We start from the raw sequence: 25741 nt of genomic DNA on the forward strand, positions 1-25741 counted from the left end.
CGTCGAAGGGTATGGTAACAGAGAAGGATGATATGAGCCTAGAGGATAGATGGGTGATTCCGACATTTATTCCGTGCAACAATCTGGACCCAAGAGCACTAACTATGATTATTCTCAGCTCAAGATACTTAATTTGGCACAGTTCACAACTAATAGTGGGGAGCTAGGATGAATACCAGACCTGTTTGACTTCAAAGCTCTTTATGCCCACTAAGCTATATTGGTTGCCTTTGTGGGAAAGAACTAGTTAGATTTTAAATTAGTAAAACACAACCTATAAAGTGAATACTCTATTCATGGATAATGGGAAATTAACTCATTTCCCTCACTGTCTGTTCTAATGAGAAAGACCCCTAATGGATTTAAGTTAATAACATGAGCAGCTGGGTGGAAAGTATACAGAATATACAAAACCAGTGATCAATATTTGATTCTGAACTTTTAACTAATAAAACCATAACAAAGTAAACTAACTGTCAGCAGCTGGTATGACAAAAGGGGTTGAACTTTCATCATTTGGAGAAACTCTTTCCTGGTTTCCCAATTGTCTACTCTAAAGCTACACTTTTCTATAATACAGAATAAGAAACCTGCTGTGGGAAACCCAGCTCTCTGCCCTCCTGCTGTGTAGATTCCAACTCCTCACAGTGAACCCCAGCTCTGATTTCCTATTTGCAGGAAACTCTCACCCTCTTGCACCTCTTATCTCCTGCTACTGCATTCTACTCTTTCAGGATTTCTTTTTTTCCTCAAGCCACTCAAAACAATATTATACATCCAAGTTCCTCAGCAGTTCCCAAACATAGAGAATGTCCTAGTACCTGATTTTTTTCCTAGGGCCCTACTGACTCTTAAAGTGACTAGGCACTCTCCTCCTCATTCTCTTTGCTTCTGTGTCTTGAAAGGTTCTATTCCTACGCTATCTTCCTATTTTCTTTCTTAACTATTTTGGTCTAAACATTTTGGGAGGCCTGGCCCATTTCCACAAGAGGACCTACACTTTGCTCTTGAGTCAATGCACTGATAAAATTACCTAACTATGCACTTCTCATAACATATCCCCTCAAAGTTCAGCTCACATGCTACCATGAATGCTTTATCCTTCATAGATCTTTTCTTTGCCATACAATGACCTGCTTCTGTACAACAGCCTATTTGGGGATCTACAAGAACTAGAGTGGCTAGCCGGTTGCAGTGGTGCACACCTGTAATCCCAGCAGCTCTGGAGACTACAGCAAGAGAATCATTAGTTCAAAGCCAGTCTCAGCAACTCACTGAGGCCCTAAGCAACTCATTGATACCCTGTCTCTACATAAAATATAAAAAAGGGCTGGGAATGTGGCTCAGTAGCTGAACACTCCTGGGTTCAATCTCCAGTACCAAAAAAAAAAAAAAAAAAAAAAAACCAAAACTAAAATAGAAGTTCCAAAAGGACCACCTCACATCATTTTTTTTTTTGGTGTGTGTGTGTGGGGGGGGGTAATCGGGATTGATCTCAGGGGTACTTAACCACTGAGCCACATCCCCAGCCCTATTTTGTATTTTATTTAGAGACAGGGTCTCACTGAGTTTCTAAGTACCTCACTTTTGCTGAGGTTGGCTTTGAACTCTCAATCCTCCTACCTCAGTCTCCTGAGCTGCTGGGATTACAGGTGTGCCACCGCAGTCAGCTGGCCTCGGACATCTTTATGGAAGACTGAAATATTAAAGAAATGCTAGGGAACACCTACCTGTTGACTTCAGAAAGTCTTTGATAACCAAAATACAAAAAAGTCAGGTTTTAAGATGTCTTGAATGATTACCAAAGAGCTCACAGGCAACTTACAGTGCTGTAACTCATATTAATTAACCTGGTAAATCCCATCATCCAAGATGTGGAACACCTATAAAAACTTAAATTTACAGTAACTTTTGAAATAAATGTTTTTAGAGTTCTATTCTTTTGAGAAAAGCAATAGGTGAATGACTAGAGCATTCGAAAAATGTATTTCATATATATAATAAAGAATATATAAGCTCTAGATTATTATTTCCAAACTATTCTAATGTACTTACATTGATTTAATTGAAATATGTGCAGAATTAATTGGAAATTAATTAGTTTAAAGGGGGAGAAAACAAAAATTACACATCAATCAGAAGTGAAAGAACCAAGTTAGGACCACTTAGAAAAGTATCGTAACTAGAACATTTATGAAAATCTACCCCTCACAATTTTCAACCAGTGGAACTAACCACTTCCTTAGAGCTCAAATATCTTTAACTTTGGCCTCCATGGAAGGCAACCAATACCCATGGATCAACTCCAAAGAGAATAAAAAAGCCCTCTATGCCAAGTCACAAAACACACAAAGAGAAGTTGACATATTTTAACTGCAATCTCAACAAAACGCTCTCCAATTCTTTTCAAGGAGGCCACTTAAAAAGTCTTTATCTTTAACTTCACATTTAAACTATGGTAAACCTAAAAATTAACTTTGGTTAAACCAAAAGATAGAGATAAGTTTATTAGCTTTTAGAAAAAGAATGAAGGAAAAACTGGCAAATTGAAATTATGATATAAATCTAATCCATACCTTCCAAAAAAAAATAGATATCAAACTTAACATAGTATCAATCAGCACACACTTTAAGGCAAACATTTTGACAATGTATTATAAGCCTTAAAATTTTGTATAACCTTTGATCTAAGAGATTTATTTCTACAAACATATCTGAAGAAATAATGTACATTGCATTGCTATTAAAAGGAGGGAAAGAGAGATTGAAATTTAATACTATAAAATCAAATATGCAGTCATTAAAAAGGATAATATAGGCACTGGGAATGAAGCTCAGTAGTAGATCTTATGCTTAGTATAAACAAAGCCCTGGCTTCAATCTCCAGGACCCAAAAAGCAGACTGATGTAGAGCTGTATGAAAATGATCATCATAGAAAAATATTCATGAGATACAAAATGGAAAAGTAAGTTAGAAAATGGTATTTAGGATACTAATTCATTTTAATAATCACATTGATGTAAAAAATTTTTTCAGGTGGTAAATTAGTATTTTTAATTTTCTTTTGCATATGGATATTTAAGTTGTGAGCAATAAACATGTATATCTTTCATGACATGAAATTCTTTTTTAAAAGTTTTTAAAAGGACTCCTCACTACTTCCCTCTCCTAGTCACAATTTTTTTCCAACTACTCAAAGTATTTTCACTCAACATGGTTTAATAACAGGAAACAATCTGCAAACCTGCAGATTATTTTTTATTATTTTAAACTGTATGCAGTCTTAAATGTTACTATATATCATAATGCAAGATGAGATTAGATGCCCCTGAAGAAGCTTCCTAAAAAGAACCAATTCCATTCAATTTTTATGGATTTGGGCCCGGTATGGTGACACATGCCTATAATCCCAGTGGCTCCAGAGACTGAGGCAGGAAGATGCTGAGTTCCAAGCCAACCTCTGCAAATTATGGAGGTCCTAAGCAATTCAATGGGACACAGTCTCTAAATAAAATAGAAAAAAGGGCTGGGGATGTGGCTGAGTGGATAAGAGCCCCTAAGAAAGAAAAAAAAATTTATGGATTTGGAAAACTTTTTATCACATTAGAAAAAATATCCCCGCATTAAGATCCATTCATTTTATCTTTGAAATTGTAATACTCTTTGGCCTCCTTGGAAGGAAGCTACTGAGCCACATTAAAAAATATGTACATATAAAAACACCAATTAGAAGACAGGGATGGTCAGATTAGATGACTATGAGAACCAACTACATTGTGTGTTTTTTTAAAAAAATAAACACAGTAAACTATAAAGAACTGAAAGGATTTTTAAAAGATTATCATGCTTACATATAAAAAAGTTATTCATATAATACAAGACAGATTATTATCAGATTTTTTTAAAATGACATCTCATGATGTTAAAAGGATCAATTCATCAAAACCTAACAATGTAAAATGTGCAATACCTAATAACAGAGCTTCAAAACTCATGTAGCAAAAACTTATAAAGTCAAAAAGGAAAATAAACAAACCCATAATGGTAATCAAAAATTAACACCACTTTCTCAGTAATTGATAAAATAAGTAGATACAAAATCAGTAAGGATATAGATTTTAACAGTATCAACTAACTTGACCTAAATGACATTTAAAAGACACTCCATCAATAACAGAACACTATTCTTTTCAAATGTGCACAAAGCATTCACCAATAGACCATATTCTAGGCAATGAAAATACTCCATAAATTTAAGAACATTGGGCCAGGTATGGTAGCACATGCCTGTAATCCCAGATACTTGTGAGGCTAAGGCAGGAGGAAGGCAAATATGAGGCCAGCATGGACAACTTAGGAAGATTCTGTCTCAAAATAAAAAGGGAAGGGTAAAACCTCAGTGGTGGAACTGAGCTACAATCCTCACTACTTTAAAAAAAAAAAATAGGAGGTTTAGAGATTTAAAATATGTACTCTGACCAAAAGGGGATTAAACTAGCAATCATTGAAAGTTATCAGCAAAATCCCCCACATATTAAACGTATCAAAATAACTCATGGGTCAAAAAATATATCCTGAAGGAATCGCTACAAAGTATTTTGAACTAAACAGAAACAAAAATATATACAATTAAAGTTCATGAAAGCCAGCAAAAGTGGCATACACCTAGAATTCCAGCAACTCAAGAGGTTGAGGCAGGAGGATTCCAAGTTTGAGACCAGCCTCAGGAATTTAGCAAGGCCCTAAGCAACATAGTGAGACCCTATCCCAAAATAAAAAATAAAGGGTCCAGTGGTAAAGTGCGCTTGGGTTCACTCCCCAGTGTCAAAAAAAGAAGAAGATATGAAATTCAGCTAAAATTATATTTTAGCATAAAGTTCTTATTAGAATAGAAAGGTTACAAATTAGTAACCTTCCACATTAAGAAAGTAAAAAACTATATTATAACAAATCATATAATGTACAGGTATGAAGACATGAATATGAATATACTGTGTATACAACCAGAGATATGAGAAATTGTGCTCCATATGTGTAATATGAATTGTAATGTATTCCACTGTTGTGTATAAACAAAAAAAAAAACAGTAAACAGAAGAAAGGAAATATAATGGTAAAAACCACTGAATGAAAAAACAAAAAATATGAATTAATGGAATAAACTTGTTCAATAAGATGTATTCACTTCTAGCCAATCTAATCAGGAAATAAAGAAGACACAAGTAACTTACTTACATCAGAAAAACAGTTTTCCATCTTGTTCTTCTACAGTGCTGTGGACCAAACCCCAAGTCCTTGCACATGTCAGGCAAGCATTTCTACCACTGAGTTACATCCCCAACCCAGAAAAAAAGTTCTTACAAATATTAAAAGAGTAATAAACAATTTTATGCCAATAAATTTGACAACTCAGATGAAGTGGGCAAATTTCTCAAAAGACAAAAGCAAAGAAAGGTCACCTAAGAAAAGATAACTTGACCTCTGTCTTTAAAGAAGTTAAAAATTATAATTAAAATGTTCACACTAATAATTATTTAACAGTATATATTACAACTTCACACTGTATATTTTGAGTACATAATTTCTGTCGACATTGGCTTGAGAAATCCATTATTGTTACTATAACAGGGATTCCATTATATGTGACTTGACACTTTTTTCTTGTTGTTTTAGTATTATCTCCTTGTCTTACACTTTTGACAGTTTGCATACAATATTTCTTCAATGGTCCAAACTGGTAATCAAAACATAAAGTGTGTACCTTGTTTTACTGCAGTGGTACAGAACCAAACCTACAATGTCTCTGAAATAAACCTGCGAATCTATGAGAAACAGATAATGTGGGTAAATTGTATGGTATGCAATGTGTCAATAAACTTGCTATTGAAAAACAAAAGTGAGGGACTGGGGATGTGGCTCAAGTGGTAGCATGCTCGCCTGGCATGCATTCGGCCCAGGTTTGATCCTCAGCACCACATACAAAACAAAGATGTTATGTCCGCCAAAAACTAAAAAATAAATATTAAAAAAAAAAAAACAAAGGTGAACTTCTTCTATTCAACATAGTCCTGGAAACTCTGGTCAGAGCAATTAGACAGACAAAAGAAATTAAAAGGATATGAATAGAAAAAAAAAACTCAAACTATCACTAATTGCCCACAATATTATTCTATATTTAGAAGATCCAAAAAATTCCACCAGAGGGCTGGGGTTATAGCTCAGTGGTAGAGCACCTGCCTTGCACGTGTGAGGCCCTGGGTTCAATTCTCAGCACCACATAAAAATGAATAAATAAAGATATTGTGTCCACCTACAACTAAATAAATTTTTTTAAAAAATCCCACCAGAAAATTTCTAGAACTAATAAATGAATTCAGCAAAGCAGTAGGATATAAAATCAACACCCATAAATCAAATCTGTTTCTATACATCAGTGAGAAATCCACTAAAAGAGAAATTCACAATAGCCTCAAAAAAAAAATACAATACTTGGGAATCAATCTAACAAAAGAGGTGAAAGACCTCTACAATGAAAATGACAGAACAGTAAAGAAACAAATAGAAGAAGACCTTAGAAGCTGGAAAGATCTCCCATGTCAGAATTAATACTGTCAAAATGACCACCAAAAGTGCTATACACATTTAATGCAATTCCTCTCAAAATCCCAATGACATTCTTCACAGAACTAGAAAAGGCAATCATGAAACTCATCTGGAAAAATAAGAGACCCAAATAGCGAAAGCAATCCTTTTAGCAAGAAAAGTGAAGTAGGAGGCATCATAATATTAGACCTTAAACTACAGAGCAATAGTAACAAAAATGGCATGGTACTGGCACCAAAAGAGACACACAGACCAATATATAGAACAGAAGATATGGAGACAAACCCACATAAATACAGTTATCCCATACTAGGCAAAGGTACCATAAACATATATTAAAGAAAAGGTAGCCTCTTCAACAAATGGTACTGGGAAAACTGGAAATCCGTATGTAACAAAATGAAATTAAACCCCTATCTCTCACCTTGCATAAAACTCAACTCAAAGTGGATCAAGGACCTAGGAATTTAACCAGAAACCCTGTACCTAACAGAAGAAAAAATAGGCCCAAATCTTCACCATGTTGGCTTAGGAATTGATTTCCTTAACAAGACTCCTAGAACACAAGATGTAAAATCAAGAATGAATAAATGGGATGGATTCAAACTAAAAGCTTCTTCTCAGCAAAGGAAACAATAAAGAATGTGAAGAGAGAGCCTACAGAATGGGAGAAAATCTTTACCACGTGCAATTCAGATAGAGCATTGATTTCCAGGAAAGAACTAAAAAAAACTCAACACCAAAAAAACAAATAACCCAATCCATAAATGAGCTAAGGAAATGAACAGATACTTCACAGAAGAAGAAATAAAATTCATCAACAAATATATGAAAAAAAAGTTCAACATGTCTAGCCATTAGAGAAATGCAAATCAAAACTACACTGAAATTACACCTCACTCCTGCCAGAATGGCAGTTATCAAGAATACAAGTAATAATAAGTGTGGCGAGGATATGGGGGAAAGAGGTACACTCTTACATTACTGGTGGGACTGCAAAATGGTACAACCACTATGGAAAGCAGTATGAAGATTCCTCAAAAAACCTGTAACAGAACCACTATTTGACCCAGCTATCCTACTCCTCAGTTTATACCCAAAGGACTTAAAATCAGCATACCACAGTGATGCAGCAATATCAATGTTTACAACAGCTCAATTCAAATAAGCCAAACTATGGAACCAACCTAGATGCCATTCAAGAGATGACCAGGTAAAGAAAATGTGTTATATATACACAATGGAATATTATTCAGCCTTAAAGAAGAATGAAATTATGGCATTTGCAGGTAAATGGATAGAGAATATCATGCTAAACAAAATGAGCCAATCTCAAAAAACCGAAGACCAAATTTTTTCTCAGATACGCAGATCCTAATTCACAATGGGGTGGGAGGAGGAGAAGGGAAGAATAAAGGTACTTTGGATTAGGCAGAAGACAGTGAAGGGAAGGGAGATGGTAAGGGGTTAGGAAAGATAGTAGAATGAATCAGATATTATTACCCTATCTACATGACTGGTGTAATTCCATATCATGTACAACCAAAAAAAAGTTATACTTCATTTATGTATGATGTGTCAAAATGCATTCCGCTGTCCTGTATAACTAATTAAAACAAATTTTAAAAAATAAAAACAAAGGTGAGCCAGGTATGGTGGCACATGCCTATAATCCCAGTGGCTCAGGAGGATGAGGCAGAAGGATCACAAATTCAAGGCCAGACTCAGCAATTTAGCAAGAACCTGTCTCAAAATAGAAGACTGGAAAATGACTGGGAATGTAGCTCAGTGGTAAAGTGTTCCTCGGATCAATTCTTGGTACCAAAAAAACAAAAACAAAAACAAAAAAACAGGCAATTCTTCATGGTTTACAAGTACACACATCTACCCCAAATCATCATGTTTCTCTTAATTCTGGAACACTTAGTTTTAGGATTATAAAAGAAATTTCACACATATTTGGGTAAACAAATTAATACACTGTAGGGAATCAACACTCAAGGTATCTGGGTACCTAACACCAATAGTATAATTCAAACTTATTTCACAGATACTTCAAACCAAAAACTCAATAAGGCAAACCTGCTGCAGGAATGCTGGCAGAAATTCTAGTGTGACCTTTTCTTCCTATCTGCTTTGCATATATGTAAATCATGCAGATCATTACAAGCCATTAAACAAATGCCTAACAGCAGAAACTATGTAAGCCTGTCTAGAAATGAGTTCCACTTAACAGCGACTCATGTGAAAAAAAAAAAAATCAAATGGACTTAATATTTTTAAAAGTTGTGGAACTGGGTATGGTGGCACCCCCTGTATTCCCAGCAAGTCAGAAGGCTGAGGCAGGAGGATTACAAATTTGAGGCCCTAAACAATTTAGCAAGACCCTGTCTCAAAATAAATAAAATAGAATTAGAGGTCAATTATTTTAAAAATACTTGCTAAAGCTGCATTTATTATGTGTCGTACAATGTTCTATGTGTTGGGGATACAAAACAATGCCCTGATCTTCATGAAACTTGAGCATATATTCAAGAAAGAGAGAGGGGAAGGGGAGGAAAAGATAGAACGAGTTCTACTGTATGTATGTTATCAGAAATAAATGCTATAGGAAAAAAATGGAAGGACCTTTCCATTTCAATGTCCTCATGGACATTACCATGAGGTACTGGGCAGGACAGGAAATACACAGAGAGGTAAAGGGAAGCATCTCTAATAAGGTGACATGTGAGCATAGACTGGAAGTAAAGCCATCAGTCATGCAGAAACAGAAAGAAAGTAATTCCAGGGTTATAGAATAGCACGTACAAATGCTCTAAAGAGTGACCATTAAGACCAGAGGAACAGAGTGTATAAGGGAAAGAACAGTTAAGAGATGGAGCAAGAAACCACTGGAAGAATTAGAGGAGAGGAATAATATGATTGCTGCTGTGTAGAGAAGGAGTCAGCGGTGGAAACAGTGAAAAACCAGACTACTGCAATGATTCAGAGGAGAGACAATGGTAACGTGGACCAGAGAGACAGAAAGAGATGTCAGATTCTGGTTACATCTTCTCAACAGAGATTTTGCAAAGATTTTTTTTTTTTTAGATGAATTAGACATGCAATGTGAGGGAAAATAAGAGAAACTGGGGATGACTCCAAATATGTGGCCTAAAGAATAGGACTCTCATTTACAGATAAGGAGAAAATGTGGTGATAAACAGGTTTGGGGGAGAAAACCCAGTTTGGCTTTGGATATTAAGTTTAAGATGTCAATTACACAGCCAACTAGAGATTTTAAGTGGATATCAACTTTGAAATTTGGTGAAGTTGAGACTGGAAATAACTGCGAGTCAAGAATACAAAGACAGAACTTAAGGAAAGCTTTATCTTATGACTTTCAGTTATATTTATCCAACATAGTCCCCAGAGGATGAATAGGCTGTTTCCATTATTTTGCCCTTAACACTGCTATGATAAGCAGTTAAAAATATTTCCTTATGCTATATATTAACATTTTTATTCTCATAAAAAAGCTTCCTATAATGGAGTTACTTATTCAAAAGGTATGAAACATTTTAAATTTATACTTTTAAGTTTACAAAAAGATTGGAGCAGCTCATACTTCCTCAGTCAGCACAAGCTAGTAACCATCTGCCACGTAAGTGAGCACAAGTATTACTCTTTAAAATTTTTTTTAAATTTTTTGCCAATCAAAAGATGAAAGAGTGGTATCTCATTTTAATTTTCATTTCGCTTAACTTATTTGCATAAATTCATTGGCCATTTATAAGCACTCCTCTATAAAATGTCCACTTTATTATAGGGTTGTTTATCTTTTCCTTGTCAACTCAAAAATGCTATAGTATATTAAAAACATGAAAACTTGGGGCTAGGGTTGTGGCTCAACAGTAGAGTGCTTATGTGAGGCACTGGTTCAATTCTCAGCACTGTATATAAATAAATAAAATAAAGGTCCATTAGCAACTAAAAAAATATTTTTAAAGAAATATGAAAACTTTATCCAGCAATGTTTGAAATTATATCTCGATCTATCATTCATCTTTTGTCTTTGTTTATGGATGCCTTGTGCCATAGGAAATTTTTTATTTTTCATACAAATTTGTCAATCATTTTTCTTCATGGCTTCCAGACCACAAGTCTCATATTAGCATCCTCCAGGGTCGAACACATTCTTCTAATAAATCAGGGGGTGTGCTTTCGTAAGTTTTGTATTATTTTTTACATTTGTATCTTTCATACATTTAGAATTTACTACAGAATATGGACTGAGCCAGGAGTCTCGTTCTGTATGCCTCAAATTATGTCAACACCATTGATTGAGTAAATCACCCTTTCCCACTGAAATTCCCATCATCACATGCCCAACAGGCCTGAGCAGACATACAGTCTTGACCAGAAATCAACTCCATATAAAGCCAAAGTGCCCTAGTACTTTATAAAATATTCAAATTATACCACACAGTGACATATAAAATTCAGAGTCAAGAAGGCATTAAGGGAAGGGGAACAACAGTAAAAGTGAAAGGAGACCGAAGCATGACCTTTTCTTGATTTGTGGCCCTGCCCTTGCCATGATGCCCAGCCCAGAGGAAGAAACAGAGGAGACAAACTGAAAACAGAAAAGGATTAATATATTTTTAAGTCCCTGGCTCCCTCCAATTTTTCCTGTCATAAAGCTTTTACTGGATGGTTCCATCCACACACACTACCTGCAAAGTTCAGTCATAAGAAGGTCCCCAGACATCTGTTTGGCTAGCACAGATGTAACTGATCATCACCTGTCAAAGCTGATGGTTCATCTAAACTGAGAACAAACTTGGAAACAGTGTTAGTTGTTTTCTGACCCAAAATATCTAAATCCAAGCAGTAAAATAGCAATCTATAAAGTGACTGAACAAACGGATGGCAGTAAAGAAATGAAACTAGGTTTTTTCCTTTTCCTTGAGCTCATATGATGCTAAGAAAATAAATGTTCTGTAGATCCAGTGTACTTTACTTGAAAGTAAAGTACAGTTAATTTATGTCTGGTGGTGCGCATCCACCAGAGAGAGGAGGGCAGGGGATAAATGTAGCCCTCTTGCTCTCTGGGCACTGTCCTACCCTCTCCCACTCCTACTCATAGGTTGTCAATTTAGAAATATAGAAACAGCTATTTACAAAACCTTGACCAAAGACAAGTGCCCCCTGTAAGAGGTTGTAAGAGGCTTTTTCAAAAAAATAGAGAACAGTAAAGAAGAATCTGGGAGTTCAGGGGTATGGTTCTGTGGTAGAGCACTTGCTAGTATGCATGAAGCCCTGGATTTGATCCCCAGCATCACAAAACAAAAAGAAGAAAGGACACAGGTAACCCACTAATGTGAACCATACTGTGACCAGGAGAGAACATGGAGTAGCCACAGTGACTATACACTGTTGAACACTCATGTCCCCGTGTTGCAAATACTACAGACATTCACTACAGCTTTTCTGCTTCAAAAGCTTTCCTTTTAGGAAAGAATCAGGAACAAAAAGATGAAAGCATGGGCGAGCCCTTATAAAGATGTCACAAAAATTTCCAACTTCTCATTCACCACTAACCTGATTTAAAGTATCCCTGTCACACACCACCTCAAAGTAAATAAAAACACTCAATTAATTTGGCCTTCTTTTCTTCATGTAAAGGGAAAAAAGAACTTTTTACCCTGGTGAGCTCTGCAGGACTATCTCCCCATTTCCTATCTTTCCTTTCTCTCTAATTTTTTCTCAGCTGGGCCTGGAGACTGCCAGCCTGCTGACCCCACTTCTTTGACAGAAACCAGAGTACTTGCTGCCTAAGGACATAAAGGTCACCACTTTCCTGGGTTTCCCCGACCCCCCCACCTTTTTTTTTTTTTTTTTTTTTTGGTACCAGGGATTGAACCCAGGGGCACTCAATCACTGAGCCATATCCCCAGCTCTTTTTACATTTTATTTAGAAACGGTATCGCTGAGTTGCTTAGGGCCTCACTAACTTGCTGAGGCTGGCTTTGAACTCAGGGTCCTCCTGCCTCAACCTCCAGAGACGCTGGGATTAGAGATGTGTGCCATGCACCTGGCTGGGCTCCCTATTTTGACTGTGTGCAAACTGCTTCTGTGTTTCAGCGAATGTAGAACTGCCTCAGTCAGCACAATCTATTAGTATAATGCATACAACCCTCAGCCAATTTCAAGCCAATAGTGAAAAATTCCTTTCAAGTAAAGTACACTGATTTACCGAAAGTCTGTTTGAAGTGGAAAACAGGCTTTTTAATTACAAAGGGTCATCACCCAGCTATCATTAATATGACTCTGAAAAGGGAGAAGATAGAGTCTTAAAACCCTCTGCCTAGCAGAATGCACAATTAATTATGTTAAAGTACTTTTCTTGGGAACAATGAGATAAAGAACCTAAAAAAAACTGAAAACAGATTGTCCCTGAAAACTTAAACGTAATATGTAACCACTTCCTTAACAATCCTAGAGCACAATATCTTCTTACACCAAATGTCCACACCTACCATTTGTCATACAGTGTTAAGGGAACCTATAAAAACGTTCAACACAATTATATGCACACATTAATAATGAATTTATTAATTTGTTAATATACTGGAATAGCAGGATCGAAAAACTTACAATAGGGCTGGGGCTGTAGCTCAGTGGTAGAGCACTTGCCTCACACATGTGAGGCACTGGGTTCCATCCTTAGCACCACATAAAAATTAATGATTAATAAAGATATTGTGTCCATTTACAACTAAAAAAAAATTTTAAACTTACAAAGGAGGAGGTTAACACACATTACTACTACTATAAATAATAATAGCTAACACTGATTAAGTGCTTATCAAAGGCCAGGCATTGTTCCAAACATCTAACATGGAATTTATTCAATCTTCCCTACACTAATAAATTGATACTACTATCCAACACTTACAGCACTATTGGTGAACTTTCTTAGACCTAACTCTTCACAGCAGGACAACATATTTTGACACATTGAGAACCGTTATCACTTGCTTACAACATGGTAACCTGCATTATACAATCTTTTCAGGTATATCTTACATTCCTACCTAGTCTATATCTTCCAAAGGATAGAATTGGACTAAATTTGTTGTATTCCAACAGTATCTAGAACAAATGAGAAGTCCAGTAGTCTAGTCACTATCTATTCAATCAGTGACTGAATGGTAATGAAATAATTCAAGGAAATAAAGAACAAAAAGCAGAAGCTGGGGTTGTGGCTCAGAGGAAGAGCACTTGCCTAGTGCAATTGAGACACTGAGTTCAATCCTCATAAAAATAAATAAAATTAAGTTATTGTGTCCATCAACACCTAAAAAATTTTTTTAAGTTACAAAAGGCAAATTGTGAGACAAAAATATATCAACATGAAATGTGAACTACTATATGTACTTGCTCCCATATTATCTAATACTCAAAAGATAAAAGCAGGCCGACAAACATTAGTCCAATGATACTAAAGGTGAACAGGAAATTGTTTCCCATACCTTTTATCAAAAGTACCTGAATATTAAGAACTGTGTGATGTTTTGAACGACCAACAATATATATATATATATATATATATATATATATATATATATATATATATATATATATATATATATATATATATATATATATAAAGTACCTGAATAGTATTTGGTATTTAACTAGTGAATTAAAGACTACAACTTCTTGGTGGCCAAACTGATAGCCTCTTTGTTTCTCCAAAAGAACTGAGTGGCAATTAAATGTAAATAGGAAAAAGGTTTGAGAATGAAATCCTATCAGGCCTTCCTGATCAGCCTGAGGTTAAAAACATGTCCATGGACAAAATCCTGGAATTACCAAATCAAACTGTCAGTTTCCAAGCAAGACTCAAACTCAACTCCCTTTACTTCTCCTCTATATGCACTCCAGATAATAATACTGAACTACTTTACTTACAGAGCTAGCATGAGGATTAATCATCTCTAAAAAGCTAAGCACAGAGATGAAGAAAGTTTATGATACCTAACAACTTTTACAATTAACAAATGAACTGAGCTTTTTTCAAGATCCAGACCACTATGTTAATTACTTAAAAGTAATACTGAAAATTTTAAAGTCACAAATGACACCTCTCATTAAGAAGAATGCTCATTAACAAATATGTGTTTTCTAAAGCACTCAAATGTCTTTACAGAAAGTAGGCTGAGTACCATAAACAGAAAAAAAAGTAACTTTCAAATAATCACACTGGATAACAAAATTATTAAGCAAATGCTGTTCTCAATCCTTAGACCTCTGAACCATAAGGCTATCCACCCAGCTATCAAAGAAGGCAAGACATCCCACTGTGTTTGATTGCTACCATTATCACCAACATCTGAAAGGGGTGTGCAGCCTCCTGCCACCTGCCACTTCTAATGAGTAAGGGAGGGGGCACTAACAAGAGCAATGTTAAGATCTGAACGTTTCCTATGGCACTTTCTGCCTTTTATATCAGAGTTATGCCTGTAGAAACATGCATTTCAATAACAGGAAGTCATTATAAGATTTCTCCTATTTCCTTCCTTTCAGCTCAGCTAGTTTGCTTTTTCAGCAAGAGCTGATTGAAATGACAGTTATTGCGTCCTTCAGATGCCCGAGAGCAACCAGATAAGCTAGTTGAAAGCATTATTTCTACCACCATTGGAAGCAACCACAGTTTTGGGAATTGAGGTTTTGGACTTCAGCTTTATAAACCTCATTTATCAAACAGCAGGATAGCTGCTACATATGATGATGGGCATTATGGAAATGCTTAGATTGAACACAAAATGTGAGTGAATTGGATTAAATTACCTGCAAGAAAAAGAAACTAACTCAGGAGGAATTAAAAAGAACCAATCATAGATATGAATCAAACAGAGTTGCACAGAAATGTTAGAGCCCGCTTACAAATTGTTACTCTTGAGGTTTGCTATTAAAAGGTTTCCTGGGATGTCTGTGCAGAATTTTTTCAAATGTAGCAGAGTCAAATTAGATTAAATAATTGCACCCACCAGTTTTTGCCAATTCAAGATAGGAAGGAAGGTTAGAGAATATTTACATAAATTTAGACATCCCTAATAACACAGGATTAGTTTATGCTAAAATCCCAATACTAAAAATCAGAAGGTATGGGGAAAGAAGAAATGTGAATTAGTTGAAGACTAGGGTCTATAATGTGGTAGGGTGAGAATAAGAATGGTACAGTAAAATATTTTAATTCTTTTTCATGGACAATCAGTTTCTATTTTAGCTTAATAAAAGATTTCTAGGTTTACTTAATGCTCAATTATTAATCACTTTACTTTTAAAAAATATTATTAGCTGGACACGATGGAACATACCTATAATCCCAGTGGCTCAGGAGGCTGAGGCAGGAGGATTGCAAGTTCAAAGCCAACCTCAGCAATGTAGCGACGCCCTGAGCAACTTAGCAAGACCCTGTCTCAAAATAAAAAATAAAAAAGGGCTAGGGATGTGGCTCTGTGGTTAAACACCCCTGGGTTCAATCCACAGTACCAAAATAAATTTTAAAAAAAGAAAAAAATTCATGTTTTGTTTGCCTGCTTTATTGAAGAGTGGATAGGGAGCACACAAGTCTTCCTATAATGCCAGCTCTGTAACTAGGTCTTACAAAATTAAGAGATGAATTCATGGAGAAAAACATGAAGAAAAAAGTAATAATCCTATAAAACCTCTAATCCCTAGAATTCTCCTGACTGGGAAGAGGGAGACTTATCAGAATGTGAGGGTGAGAAGGTAGGAGAGAAAATTCATGTGAGAGGAATATGCAAAAGAGCTATTATCCAATATTTTATTAATAAAAAGTTGAACGTTGCATTTAGATGTGACTTTTCTGCATAGAAAAAAAAAATGTTTCTGAAAATCTCAGGCCTCTCTGCCCATGGCCCATGCACAATGGATGAGTCATGGACATACCTAAGCAAGCATCCTACAACTCTTGACACACTGTGAAAATATTTAGTGCCTACATAACCAGGAGTTGAAGTATTTGATTTGTCCTTTAAATGCCTCCTTCCCACTACACAGAAACACACACAAAGCTGGACACAAAAGGGCATTATGAACATGAGCAGTACAGAAATGAGAGTCTCAGGAAAACACAGGAGCCTTGGGGGCAACAACAGCAATAGGAAACTGTCTGATAACCCAGGATGGAAAAAAAAAGGTCTCCATGACCCTTAAATCATGGTGGAGCGCTTTATACCTCTGATCAGTCAAATCTACAGAATGTGTCCAAAAACTGAATCCACATGCCTTCTATCTGTTCCAGTTGGAGACAAAGTGAATAAACAAATTCTTTATTCAAGTTGTTTATTCACATGGCTTGTGGTTAAGTAGAGGACTTTCATCCTGGTACATCACACCAACTTCTTCCCATTTCCCTTCTCCTCAGCAAGATCAGACTGAGTGGCTCTCAGGGTCATTTGCATTCGAAAAGGAAAAAAAAGTTTTAAGGCAAAGCAATGCATATTCCGGCTTGTGCGATATAACCACACTCAGGCTGCTGGAGGTCCTGATAGGAATCAATTTAGATCCAGTAGTTTGATGGGCAGGCATTACTCCATTTCCAGAGAATACTGTAAAACCAGAAAATCTTAAATTTTCCACTTGTGCTCAAAACTGTATATGCCTCCTGGGCGTGGTGGTCCATATTTATAATCCTAACTACTTGGGAGGCTGAGGCAGGAGGATTGCAAGTTCAAGGCCAGCCTGGTCAATTTAGCAAGACTCTGTCTCAAAATAAAAAGGTGAGGAGATCTAGCTCAATGGTAAAGCACTCCTAGGTTCAATCCCCAGCATGGTGGGGAGTGGGGATGACACAACTGTCTATGTCCCCTGGAAGTAGGGTACACCAAAGTATCTACCAAAACTCTCTTCTTCACATTCTCCAAGCCTTGGAGGAATCAGTCACACTTCTATAAAATCCTTTAATCTCAAAGGCAATTGATTTGGATAATGATGATGAAACTGCAGACTTGCCCACTGCCGCAGAAATGCCCCCTTGGGAAAGGGCTTTCTGTCAAGTTCCCTCCTTAATGCCAGAGGCTCCTTATAACATTCCTGCAGAACACAGCAACAAACAGCCTGTCTGCCACTGACTTGCCTTCCATATTTAGCAGCTCTCCAGGTCAGGGTTCTCAATAAGCACACATACACAAAACAAGCTCATTCTCTTCTTTTCTCCTCCTACTCATTAAAAATAGACCCAAATGTTACCCAGATTTGGAACACACCTACCAATGAAAAAAGTTAAAAGAAAGGAAGGCACCCACCTACATAATCTTTTCATTCAAAGAGGCACTCTTCCACAGCTGCTATGGAGTTTATAATTAACAGACAAGCTTAACCAACAGAAATTTCTGGAATCTTGTAATTTACCCTGGAGTCTGGCTTACTCCAAAGTTAGATCACAGTCTGGATTCTGTGGCCAAATCAGAAAACCTTAGCACCCCTCTAGCTCGGGTTCCATGCCATCACTCAGCCCTGACTACTACGGTAAGTGGCTGCATGATGACAAGCTGCTGGCCCGACTCAGTGTGCAGCAGCCATAGTGGCTGCTCCACAGGACTCATATTTAGGAGCCCAACTGCTTACTACTAGTGCCACAGAGCTATGTCAGGAGGCTCTAGTAGAGAAATGTCAGATTGCACACACATGTATTCTCCATGGTGCCTCTAACAGAACTTTGCTGTTTCCTTTCCCACTTGCTACTCCAGGTGAATCTTCTCTCCCTAGGTTTTAAGACAAAGGTGTGTAGTGAGGCACGTTGGAGCCTCTTGCTCTGCAGTGAGGCTGCCTGCCAGAAGGCAGGGCTATGGAAAACAAAGGATGAGGAGGATAAGAGGTGAGGAGGACAGCCTTCATAGGCTGCAGGAAACTTTGTAAAGTCTTCTTTACCATTTGAATCTACCTCATTAAGAACTACAATATTAAAACCAGAAGTCTCTTTCTTTTACAGGAATAATAGGAACTCACACTCAGAAATAGAAAGAAACTTGCCCAGGACTAAGATATTACTTCCTGGTGGACAAAGAACTCAGTTTTCAAACTCCCAGCCCAGGCATCCTTCCCTGTAACTTCAGAGACAGCACTGGGCTTTCTGCCAGGTGGTGAAAACGTCTCAGTGGCGTGATTTGGAAGGCATGAGGTAAAAAAAAAAAGCACCAGACACTGCATTAGATGCTGACACAGATTAGCTCCCTCTATTATAATCCTCATTTTAGGTCAGAGAGAGTAATGCCTCCGTTATGTTACCTGACTGAAGTTCATCCTAAATCTGTTATCTCCAGGAGTACTAGAAAGATCTCTCAGTTCCCAAAATACTCCCTTCAGAGTCTGGTCAGGGTGAACACAAGTCCTTCAAGAATCACTGGAGTGAAGTGGGCCTAAAGTGTCTCCAAGTACTCCCTGAATGTAGATGTCACCCCAGGAAAGAGCAGGTTCTTGAGCTGTGACCTGCCATTAACCCCTCTGTTAGAATCTGGCTCTCACCTGGGAAACAGAGCAGGAGAGTGAGTTGTAATAGGCAGAGGGGAAAAAAAGACCTTGGTTTTTAATCTTTTCCAATAAGACCATTTGAAAGTCAAATACCTCCCTGCCACTTTCATGTTAGCTGTATATTCTATTTATATTGCCCTAATTAGTAAACACATGATGAATAGGATGTATTGACTTAGGAATCAGTGGCACTTTCAACTGGATTTTATTTTAGTAAACAGCAGGATCACTGAAAACAAACCTGTAGTATTAGGTGCACTGTACATACAAGAGAATTAGTCTATAGGTGATTCAGCAACCCCCCCTCCTTGAAATCCCGAGTTTGGGGCCCACAGGCTAGGAAAGTCCAGGCTAGGACATTGAGTATTACTTCTTGGTGAACAAGCCTGGAAGGCTGTCTTAGGTAGGGAACCTGGGGGCAGAAAATGAGGAAGTGGAAGCCTATGAAGAACACCTCACATGCTTCATAATTTTTCTTAACACTAACCCTGCAGCCCTTTTTCCAATGAGCAATATAGAAAGTAAAGATTATACTGACATTTGAGCAGGGAAACTAGGGAGCCCAGCCACTTATCATGAGAGCCAATGAGAAAAATAGGAAACAGTGTCACAGGAGAAAACTATCTCACCCAAGTTTACTTGCCTAAATGAACACATATGAGTAACGCTGTGTGGTAAAAACAGCCATGCTATTCTTTAATGAAGCCTTAGTGTCTAGATTTGATCGGTGTTACATGAAAAGGATAGCAGGTAACAAAGCAGCAGGTAAGGGCCATGCTAATGTGGCAAATAGGTAGGGTCTTAAATCTGACCACGTATTACTTCTCACCAAAAGAAGACTCATTCAAATATCATCACTACTAAAAGTATCTCATAAATCCATGCTTTACATATACTGAAAGTCAAACTTAGATTCTTTAAAAATAAAGAGGAAAAAAATTCAAACCAATAGACTTAAATAAGCATAGCACCTGTCACAAAAAAAAAAAAAATGGAAAGCACTAAAATTTGAGGAAATTAGATAGCTCCCTAGCTTTCTAGCTTCTTTTCTCCAGTTACCCTCTAACACCAGTCTCAGCACACTATTAGACACACTCTGACCCAGTACTACACTTCTGTAGTCACACTACTGGGCATACTCAGTGCAATAAATTGGTGTTCCTGAACATTCTTTCTCCCCCCTCCCCCTGTCCCCTTCACCCCTCTCTCCCTCCTTCTCCTCTCTCTCTCTCCCTCCCTCTTGCACACACACAGAGTCCTACTCATACTTCCCACTCAACCCCTGAAGGCAGAATGAATCTCCCTCCGCCCCAGCATGTCACCTCACCGCATTCAGACTTCCATGACAGCACTTGCCACGGGAGATCACTGGAGCCACCTCATCACTGTATCTCACTCATCTTTCTACTCACAAGACCCAGCACAGTACTCCGCACCAAATGTTTTACAAAGGTCAGGAGAAAAACTTCAGATATTCATTGGAGATTACCTGTCCACAAAACCTTCATAATGTCTCAGCATTTAATTACTGGTGGAGGGGGGTGGTGAGAAATCAACCCATTAGTCACCTCCCCTTCCCTGGTAACTGATGTCACATGTTATGTAACAAGATGAAAAAGAACAAGTCTATTTTTCTATCAGAAGGCTTGAATTAGACACAACAGTTGTAAACTGCAGGGAATCCTGCAATGGTCAAAACAGCAAGAGACTTCCTGAAAAATAAACGCCTGGTCAGGAAAGCTGCAGCCAGCCTCCTGCTTTCCCTTTCCATTCCTGATAATCAAGGCAAACAAGGTGCACTCACCTGGCTTGTTTCCTTCCCTCTCATGGCCCAGCTGCCCCTTGGTGTTCAAGCCACATGTGTACACCTCTCCATCCTCCAGCAGGAACACTGAGTGGTTTCCTCCACAGGCCACTTCCTTGACACTTCTGTCTGATATGAATCTACACACCTGTGGCTCAGCCACAATTCCTTGCAGGTTGGTGCCGATACCTGGTTGGCCCAGAGACCAATATCCCCAGCATAACATTGTTCTTATCCTTAGGGAATCATGTAGCCTAGAAGTTTTGTTTAAAAAAAAAAAATTAAGATTAAAAGAGAACAGGTCAGAGAAAATTAATTTAGGTAATATATGTAACCATTTTAAAAAAAAAACCCTCCTCCTGTGATAGTCTTCAGATATTTTACATCTTAAAATAAAACATATTAAACAAGTTTTGCTTGTTTAAATGAATTCATGAACACAGACTGTAGTTTGCAGGTCACTGTTGAGGATGCTCAGTACCAGAGACTGGCTGAAACGCTCTTTGCAAACCATTAAGGTAGCAACAGTTTTTAAATTACTATCGTGACACCACTTTATACAATTTTCCAATGAGCCTTTTATTTAAATTTTCTGCTTAATATTTTAAAATTATATTTAAACCAATTACCTTCTTTACATAATCCTGTTATTTCCTTGGTTAGTAGTATTGCACCACTTGAAAGGAAAATGAGAAATGGGAAAAAAATGTTGTCTCCTTGTCCCTCTTACCATCAATCACATCTGAGTCAAGCTTCACTTCCTGCTCAAGAGACTATGTCTGTTCTGGTGACCATCAAACTGCATCCTTCTAACAGGGCTACTACACTGCCTTAACTGGCAGCTCTCTTTATACCTTTATAACTTAACTTGCCACCAGATTTTAATCTCCTTCATTATAAACCACAGTATAACACAGATTTCTTCTCTTACGCAGGTAGTCAATTTTGACTGATCTACTACTCAGACACTAGCTTAAAGTTTCATGACCTTTAAAATGTATGCTTCCTGTTCATACAAAAAAATAAAATAAAATCTCATATCAATCAGTTCACACCCACTGGAATGATAAGTAGTGCTGATGAAGATGTAGAGAGATTGGAGCCCTCCTACACTGCTGATAGGAATATAGAGTGGCACCTGCTTTCAAAAACAGGACTCAAAAGGTTAAAACATGGAGTTACCATATGATCTAACAATTTCACCTCTAAGTATATACCCAAAAGAACCCCAAAAATACATCCACAAAAAAACTTGTATACATATATTCATGGCAGCATTATTCATAATATCAAAAGGTAAAAAAAAAAAAGTCACATGTCCAACAAGTGATGAAAGAATTAACAAAATGTGGTATATACTTTCAATGGAATATTTGGCCAGAACACAGATAAGCCACAAAATATTATGCCAAATGAAAGAAACTACAAAAGACCACATATCATGTGATTACATTTACACAAAATATACAGAAAAGATAAGTCTATATAAAGACAGAAAGCAGATTAGTGGCTGCCTAGGGCTGGTGAGAGAAAGGGGAAAGAAAAAGTTCCTGTTTCTTTTGGTAGGTGATGGAATGTTCTAAATCCAGATTGTGAGGATGCCTTATACATCTTGGTGAATACATTTTTAAAAGACTGAATTTTACACTTTAAATTGGCAAATTTTATAATATACAAATTATCTCATTAAAGAGGTTTACATTTTTTTTAAATCTCCTTTATCTTGCTATATATACCCTGCCCTTTGTGACTCCATACCAGCCAAAGCATTATTGAATTTAATTACTGGAATTATCATTACAAAAATAATAGGAACAAAATGCTTGATAAAAGCATTCTCCTAGAACAGAGAGAGCAAGGGATCCCAAGAGTTTACTATGAATAAGAGGAAGAATATCAAATTTCTATTGCCTCCTCCTGCTTACAAAGACTTAAGAGGAGGGAAAATTTTGTCTAATGCTTTTATTAGAATTTCTTTTTAAGTACTATAACTTCAAAGTTCTTCTTTCTATTGCTAAAGTTGGAAATCTCAAGTAGGTTAGTCTTTGTTCCAGAAAACATCTAACAGACTCCTCTTGTTGTAAAGAAAGGGGAGAATCTTAAGTATGTCATAAAATAATAGAAGATCCTTTTTCAGATACCAAATTAAGAGGAAGTGATTGAAACCTGTAATATGGCTACAAATTTGGAACATGATCAGTAAGCTCTAGATTCTCTAATACAGGGAAGAACAAATGAATTTTGAGAACAGTGATGTCTAACATAGTATGAAGTTGTTGTTTGTCCTATAATTACTTTCTAGAATCCCAAATTTTCTGTTGTGAAGAAAGAATACCCTGAAATAACTGTATTTTATTAGCCTGGGTAAAATCAAAAGAATCTTGAGGAAAAGCCCCTAGAGTCCCTCATAAACACTGATGATTGCATGAAAAGCAAGAGCTTTGGGTGAGTCATGATAGGATAACTTAAACATCCTTCTTCCCCTCAGGAATTCTTAGCAATCTGGGGGTACACTAAACCTCTAATCATCACGGTCCTGGGCTCCAATCACTTCATTTGGGTAAAATGAAACAGTGCAGAGGACTGGTCTTAAGGATTCCAATTATATTTGTTTCCAAATATAAATTTTAACTATGATATTAAATATCATTTTTTTTAAACTAGACTTCTTCAAACTGCTATTTGCCCCAAATTGAGAATCACAGTTTTAGGTTCTACAGGTCAAAGCACCATCATTTCAAGGCAAGACTGCAACTTCCAGGGTGTCTTAGCTAATTCTTTGCCAATGAAAGAGGATGGATTCTAAAGGAAAGGTGAAGTCTTACTTTGAACTACAGGACCCAGGGAGTACATGCCAAACTGCATTAATCATCCAATCTACAGGAGAGAATTTTCTCTAATTTTTATGAATTTAAAGATACAAAGGGAGAACCCTAACTGATTTTTCTTATACAAACTCAGCTTTTAAAATGGAAAACTCCTTCTCCCAACATACAACTATTCCCAAATGTATACAAATTAATTAAAATGCAAATGAAGTTAATTCTTTCCACCCTTAACAACAAATATAGTACTTTGTCCTTAACTTGATGACATTAATTTGTATGTACAACCTAATTTCACAACTGTATTACAACAATCTAACTTACTCTTAAACTCTTGAGGTTTACAGAAAAGATAGGAAAAGGCACAAGTATAAAAGTATAAAAGCTGAATCTCAATTTGTGTCTTAACCAGAAAATTCTGTTTCTTCCCAACATTTCAATTTCTTGTCTAGACTCTAGACTAAAAAAGTGTTAAGCTTAAACATTTTTCTTTGGGTGAATTGAAAAAATTAAAGAGAAGGGAAGAAAGTTAAAATATAAAACTGTCAGGGTGGTAGTGTAAGGATAAGATCACATAATCTATTCACAATTTAATTTTCCCCACTTGCTCAACTGCTGTTATCCACACTAATTTCTTTCTTCGTTCTTAATGTTTCATGAGTTTGTCTTATCTCTCCTACAAATAATTATATAAGCAACATCACAGAATACTTTACATCAATCATTGTGCTAATCAGCAATTTATGTCATTATCTCACTTCATCTTCACAAAAACCCTGCACCCATTAGTACTATTTTTAGCATCATTTTCAGAAAAAGCAAGGCTCAGAGAGATTAAGAAGCATGCGCAAGGTCACTTGGCTGGAAGGAGCCTGTAAATCTAAGCCTGATGCAAATAAATGTCCACATTTATCCACAGGGCTACACTGTCACCCAGTAGATTTATATATCACCTACAATACCCCAACACAAATATTTGTGGAATGACCAAGCTGTAGTCAGTATACAACCCAGAATGTCTTAAAAACTTGAAAATAAATTTGCCCTCTATGAGTGAAATTCATCAGATGTGAAATTTATAGATATGAGATTAGGCAGCTATAAGATTAAACCAAGTATAAACAATATGTCTAAAACTATGATACCAAGAAGCCCTGACTGTATGTGTACACAAAGACCTGCAAATAATGTCCACAGTGGCATATTTATACTGAACAAAAATGGCAGCAACCAATAAAAGTAGAGATATACAGACTGTAAAAGGCCCTAACTAAAATGCATTTTCTGAGCTTTTGATTGAAAAGTAATTGTTATATTTAGTGGGTATAATCAATGTGATATTTGGATGTATATACACGTATACATATGCATATGTGTACATACGCATATATATGTTGTGGAATGGTTAATCAAGCTACTTAACACAACCATCATCTCACATACTTACCATTTTTGTGGTAAGAACATTAGAATTTTAATTTCTCAGCAATTTTGAAATAAAGTTATCCCTTAGTATCTGTGAGGGATTGGTTCTAGTACTATACCTCCAGGATACCAAAATCCACAGATCCTCAAGTCTCTTACAAAAAATTATATAATATTTGTATATAACCAAAGCAATCCGCCAATATACTTTAAATCATCTCTAGATTACTTACGCCTAATACAATGTAAATGCTACATAAATTACTTGTTTTATTTAGGGAATTATTACAAGAAGGAAAAAGTCTGTACATGTTCAGTTCAGACACAATTCTTTTTTAAGTCTTTTCTATTCACTATTGGTTTAATTTGTAAATGTAGAACACACAGATAAAAAGAGCTGACTGTACACAATACTTGTATTAGTTAGTCACGGTGCTGAACAATACTCTCAAAAACATTCTTCCTGTCTAACTGAAACTTTGTACCCTATGACTAAACTGAAATGCATTTAAAAGAAAGCTGCATCTTAATATGGTT

General features: G+C 36.6%; 1 protein-coding gene across 4 annotated transcripts in view; it reads right to left on the reverse strand.

Annotated features, from left to right (window-relative positions):
- Window positions 1-25741, reverse strand: part of Herc3 (HECT and RLD domain containing E3 ubiquitin protein ligase 3) — a 121953-nt gene that overhangs the window by 87608 nt on the left and 8604 nt on the right. For 3 of the 4 annotated variants that reach the window (XM_005337527.5, XM_040293092.2, XM_040293093.2), the window contains exon 3: window positions 20955-21208. The exons of the other annotated variant lie outside the window; for it this stretch is intronic. In XM_005337527.5, coding sequence (XP_005337584.2) covers window positions 20955-21180 — 226 coding nt within the window. In that variant the 5' untranslated portion in view covers window positions 21181-21208. The remainder of the gene's footprint in view (window positions 1-20954; window positions 21209-25741) is intronic. 4 annotated transcript variants of the gene reach the window in all.

This window comes from Ictidomys tridecemlineatus, chromosome 9 (assembly GCF_052094955.1).
Source record: "Ictidomys tridecemlineatus isolate mIctTri1 chromosome 9, mIctTri1.hap1, whole genome shotgun sequence".
Lineage (NCBI taxonomy): Eukaryota > Metazoa > Chordata > Mammalia > Rodentia > Sciuridae > Ictidomys > Ictidomys tridecemlineatus.